This window comes from Perca fluviatilis, chromosome 9 (genome assembly GCF_010015445.1).
Source record: "Perca fluviatilis chromosome 9, GENO_Pfluv_1.0, whole genome shotgun sequence".
Lineage (NCBI taxonomy): Eukaryota > Metazoa > Chordata > Actinopteri > Perciformes > Percidae > Perca > Perca fluviatilis.
The window spans coordinates 35029301-35041343 of record NC_053120.1 but is presented as its reverse complement, the minus strand read 5'-3'; the positions used below and the strand labels follow the sequence as shown (position 1 = coordinate 35041343).

Here is a 12043-nt window from a genome sequence, read left to right as displayed (position 1 = left end):
AGAATCCCTTCTTCCAATGTTTAAAATCAATGAAATAGCCTTGCAAGCAATATTCTGCAATATTCTATACAGGTACAATTTTGCCGTTTTTACTTTTGTCCACCGTTCAACATTGCTCTTGAGAAATTTTATGTTTATTGTCCACCCCCCCCAACATTGCTTCCTGAAGCATTTTCTTCATTTTCTGAGCCCAATAGATGGGGCTCTCTGTTTAAAAAAGGGTTGAAAGCACACTGAATTGACATTTAGCCATTTTCTTTAAATCAAGAGCGCCGTGTAGTGGGCTCAGAAAATAAAGAAAATGGTTCACAAAGCTTCATGAGGCTTCATTTGGCCGTCACAAGGCAACCCCAAAATGTTCAGTGGTCAGCTGAGACTAGACTAAGTCAATTTTGAGAGAAGGAATTACACATTCTGCCTCTTTAAATAAACGGTGAATTCATAAGCAATAAAACACAACCTTGCTTAATTTAATACCCTTCTGTGCTTCTGTTGGCTAATGTTAGCATATATCAGCAAACTTTGGATAGATATTGCTGCATAAGTGACATCCCCAGCAGGTCCACGACACAAATTAGCATTGTGTTTTCCTGATCTGATGCCACTATCGCCAGGATGATGTTGTTTGTCAGTTCTTTCCAAAATCATAACAAATCACTGGATTTGTGTGACCGTTTCCTGATCTGCCACTGCTATGGTTATCGTTTGGTTAGGTTTAGGCAAAACTTACTACTTAGGTTTGGGTTAACAACAACGACTTTGTTAAAGTGTTCATATTATGCTCATTTTCAGGTTCATAGTTGTATTTAGAGGTTATATCAGAATAGGTTTATGTGGTTTAATTTTCAAAAAAAACCATAATTTTGTTGTACTGCACATTGCTGCAGCTCCTCTTTTCACCCTGTGTGTTGAGCTCTTTGTTTTAGCTACAGAGTGAGGCATCTCACTTCTGTTCCATCTTTGTTGGGAGTCGCACATGCGCAGTAGCTAGGTAAGGACTACTAGCCAGTCAGAAGCAGAGCTAGCAGCTAGGCGAGCATTATAACGTGTGTTACAAAGTGACCACGTTTGTCTCTGAAGTAAAGGCTGGACTACAATAGAGCTGTTTGGAGCAGTTGGTGAACAGTGTTTTCTGTTGGAGATGGTAAGTCTCTTTGGGCTTTTTCACTTTATAAACCTGTAACGTGCACAAAAAAGGTTTATATAACAAAATAAAGGAAAGGGAAAAGCTAAAAAGCATAATATGAGCACTTTAAACTAAGGAAACTTTTTAAACACGCTTCTAAGGTTAGGGTTATGGTTTATGACTATTATATGGAATAGAATACAAGAACAATAATTCTAAAGAATAAAGATAAAGAATACAAAGGAAAGAATGTACAAACGTAAATACATTTGGGAATAACAATACTCAACTAGTTAAATAGTATTTATAAAGATGTAAGTATTTGTTCGATTTGTTTATTTTGCACAATAAGATCACGACAACAATAACACAGAAAAGTTAAATAATAAAAAATAAAGCTGGTGCAGGTGAGATTAAGAAAACCTCTAGGGGCAAATAGAAGGAGTCTCACCTAAGGAAGAGAGGAATATAAATAATGAACAATTACAATTAATATAAGTTTCCAAAGAAAAAAAAAAATTTAAGACAGGTAAGCACTGAATTAAAAAAATTAAAAATAAAAAGCATAAGGTTGGCTACATAAACATCAAATTTATCATAAAATAAATTACAATAATATAGATAAAATGAGGATATGTGGACTGATGTGTATGTGTAAGTAGAAATGACAGACAGCAAGGCCAAACAAAATGTGATATGAATAGTTCAGATCAATACATATAGTTAAGTTTAGTTAATAGACAGGTCTTAAGCCTCTTTTTATAATTCTTGACAGAAGTTGACTGAAATGCAATGTTAATATACCTGTTCCAGGAAAAGCTATGTTTGTGCAAGTTGCACTTAGTGCATTATTGTGATGTATATGGATCTTATCCAACACTCAGTGATGAAGTGTTAAAAAGTTGTATTGCCTGTGGTAGCAATGACTGCGGTCCGTGCAGCACTGAAGCAATGAGTTCAGATTTATTTAGTGTTGAATGAAATGAATGTAGTTGTTTTAAGAGTAACAAAGACATGGGAATGTCTTCCAGTGCCTGGCAAGCCCACTATGATGATCAGCACCACCATAGGGAACACCGCCCTGATCCAGTGGCAGCCACCAAAGGAGATGGTGGGGGAGCATGTGGGATACCAGCTGCAGTACAAGAGAGCAGAGGAGGAAGCTTTCACCATCAAAGACTTCAGAAAGTCAGACGATCACTTCACGGTCACCGGCCTCCACAAGGGAGCCACCTACATCTTCAAACTGTGCGGCAAAAACCGAGCCGGCAACGGGGAGGAATATGTGAAGGAGATCAGCACCCCTGAGGACATTCCAAGCAGCTACCCCCAGAATCTGAGCGTGGTAGGTCTGACCGCCACATCCACCAAGCTGGCCTGGGAGCCCCCGCCGCTGGCCGAGAGGAACGGGAAGATTGTCAAGTACGTGGTGGTGTATCGAGATATCAACAGCCAACACAACAACACCAACAGTACCGCGGAAACACAAATGACCGTCCAAGGTTTGCAGCCAGACACAACCTACGACATCAGAGTCCAAGCTTTCACCAGCAAGGGGGGAGGACCGATCAGCCCCAGCATTCAGAGTCGGACCATGTCCACGTCCATGCCAGGTGAGAAGCACAGGCTACTTCTCTGTGCTGCGTTCATGGTGCTTTTAGACAGCTGCATCTGACCTCAGCACTCTGTACATTACTCTATCATTTGGACATGTAGATAGGGGTCGACCGATACTGGTTTTTCAAGATGGATACTGATTATTAGCAGAGGTGGATTAAGTACTAGAGACCCACACTTGAGTAAAAGTACAAGTGGTCTATCAAAAAAGTGACTTGAGTAGAAGTTGAAGTGCTCTTTAAGCACCCCACTTAAGTGGAAGTACTAAAGTATTGCAAGTAGTTTATTTTAAAATGTACTACTCAAGTACTAAAAGTAAAAGTACAAGTATTGTGTTATGTAGTTATTAAAGAAAGCAGTCAAAAGTTTGAATATCATATTGTTGAGTTGAACTTTTTACTTGGTATTAAGGCAGTCACAAGCTGTACATTGCTGGATATGAAGGAAGTTTCTGAAATAAACCCCAAAAGGTACATTAATGTCACAGCTGTTATAACTACTATTATCTGATATAGCCTAACAGTGGGTTATTAATCACTTATTAACAAATACTGAAATAAAATGTGTGATGTAGTGGAAAGTTAGCAAGCTAGCAAAATACAGATAAACTAGCAGCTTCACTCAGTATGTTACTCATTGCAAATAGCTAAATAGACAGAGTAAAAACTCACATAGTCTCTGACTTCTGAACAGGTGATCGCCGTAATGAAAAGAAACGATTTATTACGTAATTTACGTAATTACCGTACATAACCAACGTAGCCGTAACTACACACACTGTAACCTACACAGTCTCCGTAGCGTGAGGAATTCACAACAGTAACGAGTAACGATGCAGCATTCAAACATCAAAAATGCATCGGAGTAAAAGTATTAAATTCATCGAAAATATGGACTCAAGTAAAAGTGGAAGTAGGAGAAAAAAATAATACTCCAGTAGAGTACAGATACAGCCTTTTAGTACTTAAGTACAGTAGTGAAGTAGTTCTACTTCGTTACTATACAGCTCTGATTATTAGTAGTTTATGAAACCGATAACCGATATTTGGAACCGATAGGCATTCACAGGAGGTCTAAAGCCGGCGTCACAAAGCTCTGTAGCGACTTTAAACGACTAGCAACTGCCGCTCGGCGTCATGGAGCTCTGTAGCCGGTGTCACGTGACCAGCCGGCGGTCTCCTAGTTTCGTAGATTATCTTACGTTTTGTGTGCATAATTTTTCGTACTATATGCATACATTTTTGGTACTATATGACACGGACCCATTCATGAGAATGCGTTTTAAAGGTATAATTGCACTAGTATTGAGATGACTGTGCCAAATAATACAGACTCTGTGCTCTTATTTTGATGAATATGCAAATGCAAAGTGCAGAAACTGTCATTTTAGTTTTTCTTGCTTTTAACTTTGAGTCATCTCAGTCATATCTGCAATTAAATTAACCACCTAATAATCATCTAGACCTTCCCTCAGTGTTCACCAAGAACTTTGGTGTGAAGGCTGTGATGAAAACCTCTGTCCTGCTGACCTGGGAAGTGCCAGAAACTTACAAATCCCAAGTGCCTCTCAAGGTAAGATGAGCACACGTTGTCACCTAGACAGCAGCTGCAGACACTGAGACATTACAGCCACTGCAACTCAAAGATGTTTCTTACTAATAATCTAGAACCAAGTAGCCAATGTTTGTGAATATCTATATGATATGGCTAGACAGGAAAGACCAATTCTCCGCTCTTCATTGACTTGCATGGGTGAAGGTTCCTCCTAGTCAATTTCGTCTTCTAGCAAACAACAGAAAAATGCCTAAAAGCTGCTGTGTGATATTCACTACCAACAGGGTCAGTAACCCATGAGATTTTATAAGCTGCCGACCCGAAAAAAATGACCTTTTTACGAAGACAAAAGTGGAGACAGATGTGAGGAATCAACAAGGAGAATGGGAAGACTGGGGGATCCTGAAACTAAGCTAACGTTATGTCCGACGTTACGTGTGTTAGCTTAACTTACAGAGCTATAGTTAGCCTAAAACTAGTCTTGCTTTGCCAGACCTTCCTCCACAGTGCTGCGGAGGAGGGGCAGTAAGCCTATTATCAAGGCAGATTTACATTTGCTAATAATTTGTTGGATTCATGTTAGGCCAATTTGGTGCCCCCCCCCCCTCCCCACTGTAACTCTTTGTAACCCCTGAGGAAGATCTCTGGCCTAAAGCCTTTATACACATCTTTTTAGTGCATAGAAAACTAAGCTATAAAAAAAATGTTGGCATGATTTTATGAATCATGTTTTAATGATGTTAAACATGAATGTGGCAGAGTGAATCCTTAGGATGAACTGGATCTGTGGATGGCCTTAGTGACTACCTAACTTATGGACAGTAAGCCTGTCATCAATGTGTTTTAGGCTGATTATGTTTATGCTGATTCATGTTAAGACATTTTAACTTTTGAAAAAAATTTCAAAAGTTTGAAAAAACTTTCAAAAGTTGCAAAGAATCTCCCTTTATTAATTTTTCCAGGTGATGGATTAGCACCGAAACATTGCCTACTATTGCATTTATTTTTTGCAAGTAAGACAGTGTGCCGGTGCGTCACTTCTGACCTACTTATCCCCCTCCGACGCACCTGTCTCACATTATAGATGCGCAAAGTATTGTTCTGTACTGACATTTTTTTTTTAATAATTAACAATAATTTGGAGGCCCCGCCTGGAACTCTGAGGACCACCTAGGGGCCCCTGATCACTTGTTGAAGCTCTCTGCTTTAGAGGCAATTCGGTGCATGCCTAAAAAATATTGAATTGTGTACTCAGCCCTAGCGTCAGTGAAAAAAAACAAAAAACAACGTCATCTTTGCTTCAGATCCTTTACAACCAGCAGAGTGTGGAAGTCCAAGGCAACCTGAAGAGGAAGCTGATCACACAGCTGCAGCCGGACACGGATTATTCCTTTGTGCTAATGAGCCGGGGAAACAGTGCTGGCGGCCTCCAGCAGCAGGTTTCCATCCGAACAGCTCCGGATCTGCTGAAAATGAAACCGGCTCCATACCAACACGATGTGGAGGAGGGGGGTAGAGTGACCATCAGTCTGTCCAGGCCGCCTGCTGAAGCCCACGTCAGGTGTGTGCTGTTTGTTTGTCTCAAGGGGGAACTAGGGCTTCAAAGGACCCTATGGTTCTTTAAAGAGCCATCGCTAATTGAAGAACCTCTACATTTAATGAATGTTTATTCATTTTATTATATGCATTTTATATGGTCCTTTCAAGTACCAAAGGTAGCCTAAAAGCAATTAGTACGGCAACAAACAATTATTTCTATTATTGATTAATCTGCAGATTTTCTCGATTGTTTGGTCTGCATAAAACATCAGAAAGCAGTGAAAAATGCCCAGCACAGTTTCCCAAGTCCCAAGTGTTTGGCATGGTTGGTTTACTGCAGTGGTAAAAGAAGTACTCTGAGCTTAGTGAGTAATAGGACTGTAGAAATACTTGGTAAAAGTCCTGCATTCAAAAGGTAACTTAAGTCATAGTACAAAAGTATAATTATTGATGGTGTTTAAAAATACATTGTTGGGGCGACCTCTAGCTCACCCAGTAAGAGCGTTCGCCCCATGTTGGCTGAGTCCTGCAGCGGCGCAGGGTTCTAATCCGATCTGCTGCCCTTTGCTGCGTGTCATTCCCCATCTCTCTCCCCCTTTAATGTCTATCCACTTTCTAAATAAAAGGGAAAAAGCCCCAAAAAATAATCTTAAAAAAAAAAAACAGTAACAGTATAACAAGTAGTTAAAATGTCTTATACCCTTAATTAGCCACGGAATTAAAATGCACCTTACATGATTAGCATCAGTAATAATACCCAATATTAAAGCTGCCCTCGCCCCTCCCAGCAGGTCGGGAGTACTAGCGGGATTCCGAATGCCTGTAACACTTCCTCTGTCCACTATGTGGCGCTAGAGAACACACACTAATTATACGTTATGTTGCTGTGTATCATGTGTAGGCCACGCCATAAAAATCTTATGTAAATCGAATTCTGTTTGTCACATAAGGCTGACTTCCTGTTGCCAGCAGGTGGCACTATGACTCAATATGGGCATGGAGCTGTCTCCAGGTCTGGACTCTCATCCAGCATGTGAAATTTCAGGCAGATTGGACAATGTAAAGTCACATCTTGGTCCGATACCATTTTTTTTCTTCATGATACCGATTCTGATACCTGAACTTCTGTGTTGGCCGATACCGAGTACTGATCCGATACTATCCCTGTATGGATGTGATATGATTTCTATCATTGTTGTATGGCCTGGCTAAGGTTGAACTCACACAAACAATGAATGCCGTAGAACTTTATTTTATTATCCAGTTTGACAGTCAGTCATAACGGAAAAAGAACATAAATAAACTACTCTAAAGTAGATTTTCTTCAGGGCTAAATTACTTGTTATCAGATTGGTGCATAAACTCCAGTAATTGCCGATACTGATACCAGCATTTTAGGCAGTATCAGAGGCTTTTTTCCGATACTGGTATCGGTATCGGACCATCTCTAGTTACTGGGTATGAGTGCTTCTTTCACCACTGCACCTCATACCGATGAGTAAGTGACCTCAGAGAGCGTGAGATTGCTATTCCCTCCAGCATACATTCAGTGTATGAGCAGTTGGAAGATTTTAAAAAGCCTCACCATGCAGCAGTGGAGTAGACACACACAGATGAATGGATGCACGCAGACAATGTTTTTTTTTTAAATTTTAAATCAATAGCTCAGGCAGAAGTTGCAGCCATAAGCCTGGTTTATTTACGTCTTGTCCTGTTCTAGCCAGTTCATAAGCAACCAATTATCCGCGGCAGCAGAGATTTCTTTTAGGGTCAAAGTAGTTGCAAAAGCCACCTAAACATTCAGTCCCACAACACAACAACACCATGGTTATAACTTATAAACCAATGGCCATGCTAACAATAACCCCAGTGCCACTCCTGAGCGCTCTCCTGGTACTAGAAAGCAATTTATTTATGATTGGAGCTTTAAACCCACAATTGATCAGCAAAGAGAATCCCAATGCAAAGGCTGAAACTCAGTAGAAGGTTACTTTTTTGTATTATTACACAGCCGATCAGGAAGACAGGCACTGAAAATAGCTTGGAGTTAATTGTAATTCAAGTGTTTATTTCTCTGAAGGATTTGGCCACAAGTACGCTGTGAAAAGAGAAGTGAGGCTGACGGAGAGCAGAAAAACTAATATAATCTCTATATGAATGCCCGACCCAGACGTTTTCATTAGTCCCAGAGCAAACTCTGTATTTATATCGGTGTTTAGGAAAAGAGGAGACGTGAATGTTAAAAGTTCCGAACAAATATTGAGAAAGGTCCTACAAAACATTAGCAAATGGGCGCCTGTGCAGAGGCTCAGTCCTCGACGCAGCGGCTTAGGGTTTGAGTCCGACCTGCGCCCATTTGCTGCGTGTCTTCTCCCTCTCTCTCCCCCCTTTCCTGTCTACGGCTCTCCTGTCTATTAAAGGCTTAAAGGCTAAAATGGCAAAAAAATAAAATAAAATGAGACAGCATGTAATTCACATTGATGCTGTGTTTTCTTGTATATATGTATGTATGCATGCATGCATGCATGTATGTATGTATGTATGTATGTATGTATGTACGTACATTATGACATATGGGTGTGTAATGCAGCTGTGTTACTGTTCTTGATACAGGTGGTACTACATAGTGGTTGTCCCTCTCACCCCGGTTTCTCTGAGAAGATGGGAGAACCCTGAAGACATGGACATACATGAGGTGAGTGGATGTGTACTTGTATTTGCCATGTACTATAAAGGGGACAAAGCCTGTTTACACTGAGTCCCTGAAATCTGCTCCCATAAAAGGCAAACCCTTCCATATTCAGGTTGAGCCTTTCAGTTTAAACACACTGTGACCTCATGCAACAACCACTTGTACAAGCACATATTCAGAGTGGTTTCTTTTCTCTTTCTTGCAGTATGAAGTTCTTCATTTTACATTTGACATTAATTTAAATGAGATGTGTCCACATATGGAGTAGAACAGGTTGCCTCATATAGGGCTTCTTGCATGAGGCCTATTATGTGTACGGTTGAGACATAATTAGTGTTGAATGCATTTTCTTTCTTAGAAGACATTTGCAAAACAACCTTTTTGGATAAAACTTTAATTGTATTTTCATCCATGTTTAGTGGCAGCTTTTTGTCATGTGTGATGTCATGAGAGGTGTTTCTTTGTAGCAGGTGGGGTGTAGGGCAGAGACAAGCCAAAAAGTGGTTGCAGGAAAACAGAGGTTTTATTTTAAACAGTCTTTTCAGAAAATAGCCCAACGAAAAACAGTAACTCGAACTCAAAAACGTACTGGGAGTAAAACTACTAGGTTTAGCAAAGTCCTGGTAGCTTAGGTTCTTTCCCCATGAACTCTGCTTTTCTTCTCTCTGCCTCTGCTCTCTTTGTCTTCTTCCAGTGCATGAGCACCTGCAGTAATCAACAGGCTGAGGCATTTGCACCGCCCTCTGCAGTGCATTCTGGGACTTGTAGTATGGGTGGCGGCCATTTTGTCACTGGGTAGCCACTCCTGTAGAGGAAAATAGCGTCCCTCTACCACACGTCCCCTTGTGATGCCACACATGGTATAGGTCTTAAATTTTATTCATAATGGTATTAAAAGGGTCTTAAAAGTCTTAAATTTGACTTGGTGAAACCTGCAGAAAGCCTGCACATGCTTTGTTATGTACCTGTGCGTCATTGTGGTCATGTGTTACAAAGAAAACAGGGACCAGCTCATGAATACAACAGCAGATATTTTTACCCTGTTTACACGTACATGGTGGTTTTGATAAACGGAGACATTTCCCTTCATTTGTGCCCTTCGTTTACACGCAAACGATTCGCCTCTGAAAACGATTCTTTCTAAAAACTCTGGCCAGTGTGGAGATTTTGGAAAACTTCGTTTGCACGTTTGCATGTAAATTGAGACAAACGGAGTTTCAGGCAGCCCAAGAAGTGAGAAGGAGAAGACCGAAGAAGTGATTTGTTCCTGCTGTTGCTATTTTCGGGATTCTGGTTGGCTAACGTGGACTTGAGCTTCTCGTTACACTGCCACCTACAGGTTTGGCATGCTCTTGACGGCATTTACGGCATATACCGTATACACGGGTACGTGTAAACAAACACTTTTCTGAAAACTGACAGCTGTGCACGATGTAATTTTGGTTGAAATGTCCGTTTATGAAAATAGCCGGCCACGTGTAAACGTCGCATTTGACTTTGTCATAGCAAGAGAAGTCCAGGTGTCACTAATAACATTAACATGGCTCTGCCCCAAAAAAGCCACAGCTGTGTGACAGTGAGCCAGAATGCACAAGTTCAAGGCCCTGAAACTGAGACAGCTAAATGGAATTCAACCATCAGTAGTTTTATTATTTACACCTGTGTTTTTCCTACTGGGACATGTCACATGTCTTCTGTGAAAAAGGCCCATGCACCATAGTTCCAATTTAATGCTAGGTCCTTCTAAGGGACAACATCAAGTGTGTGTGTGTGTGTGTGTGTGTGTGTGTGTGTGTGTGTGTGTGTGTGTGTGTGTGTGTGTGTGTGTGTGTCTCTCTAATCTTCAGAGTCAGTCTAATCTTCAGTGGCTGCACTTGAAGCAGATCGATATCTAGCATAAATAGGGATCAAGTATTGTAATTTTGGGGCACCTTGGCAGTTTTTGAAATATAACTGCCATGGTCTGATCCAGAAATGCTATAGTCATGAGGCAGCCTCTCACTCCCCTTTGTGTCAGTTGTTTTAGCATTCTTTGGCCGTTTGTTGCACTGTATTTACCATAATGGGCTTATAGCTTTTAGCCTTTGCTAGTCAACATTCTTCCATTTGTTGGCTAATCAAAGTAATGTTTCTATTTAAAGAGAGTATTAGAATATGTACAAGGATTACATTTTTAGGATACACCTGTGCTCTGCGTAAGGCCTTCATTTTACGCTCTTCTTTTTTAAAACAGCACAACTTTGTGTAGATTATATTTTACATATATCAGTATCTAATTAAATTTTGATAGTTTAAGTATGTTTATTCCCAGTGAGTAGAGTGGGTGATTTGGGTTTGCTTGGCCCCTTCCGTAAAAGATAGGATTATTGTCGAGAAAAAAACAAAGAACAAAAATTGTTGTTGGTGGGTGGGGGCTCTTATTGAGACAATAACTCAGAAATAACTTGAGGGCAGGGGATAAACAACTCTTAGCCTCAGTGTTCAGTTGGCATTACAACTGTTTCAAATCCACCCACTGCTCCAAAAATACACACTTTTGCAGTTGGGGGTTCAGTGACTTTCCAGACCCTGTTAACAATAAAAAATTAAATAAACATATACCCTTTCATCCATTAAGATGATAACTTTGTCTAAGGTGATGAATTAAAAATGTTGTTGTTGCATTGTATCTACAAAATATATATTTATTTATGCACTCATGCCCAAATAAAACCCAACATTTTATTAAATTTGCTGTAAAAGTTTTAAACTACAATCCAGAGTTGTTTGAATGCCAAAAATCTGTTCAGATGAGAGCTTAATGAGTGCAGCACAGACAGGTATAGTACCAAACATTGTGTTTAATGTTATTAGGATCCCCAAAACATGGATTAAAACACTAATCTATAACAATCAAAAATAGCCTTAGTCTAATATGATTTAACAGGTGTTAGGAGAAGACATGCACAGTGTTGAGATTTATAATAACAATAATTATTAATAATAATAATGTAACTTTCTGTATGGATCATAGTATGGTTTTAAGTGGTTAATAACATTTTGTCTCCGGGTAATCAGGTATTTTATCTTCTGAACCATAAAATGTTTTTGACAAACCAACCGGATTTAATTGACAAAGCACATCATAGGTTACACTTCATCTGTATCCATATCATCTTGTAGTATAGTTTGTAAATAGTTATTTCTTTCTAAATTATCTTGTTATGTAGTCATTTTGTTCAATAAATAGTCCATAAACCTTTGTTTTGCTAGTCTTTACTGAACCCAGCCGTCACACACATCCTGCGCTACCCACCACCACAAGTTAATTCTCAACCTGTGGGAAACACTGCATCATTAAACCTCTCTCCTGTTGCATTATGGATATACCACAGAAATAATGTCACATGAAGTAATCTAAGAAAAACTAATAAAACTAAAGCCGATTATGGACATTTAGAACCTACAGGTTTGCTTAATTATAGACATAAGTCTCTCCTGATTATTTATATCTATTTTAAATGTTGGTTGTGACT

General features: G+C 39.7%; 1 protein-coding gene across 21 annotated transcripts in view; it reads left to right on the top strand.

The window, feature by feature from the left end:
• ptprfa (protein tyrosine phosphatase receptor type Fa) overlaps window positions 1-12043 on the top strand; it is a 412601-nt gene that overhangs the window by 307649 nt on the left and 92909 nt on the right. For 13 of the 21 annotated variants that reach the window (XM_039810996.1, XM_039811005.1, XM_039811000.1 and 10 more), the window contains 4 exons: window positions 2158-2739; window positions 4206-4315; window positions 5602-5858; window positions 8450-8531. In XM_039810996.1, the coding sequence (XP_039666930.1) occupies window positions 2158-2739; window positions 4206-4315; window positions 5602-5858; window positions 8450-8531 (1031 nt within the window). The remainder of the gene's footprint in view (window positions 1-2157; window positions 2740-4205; window positions 4316-5601; window positions 5859-8449; window positions 8532-12043) is intronic. The other 8 variants (XM_039811014.1, XM_039810999.1, XM_039811015.1 and 5 more) reach the window with 1 other exon arrangement.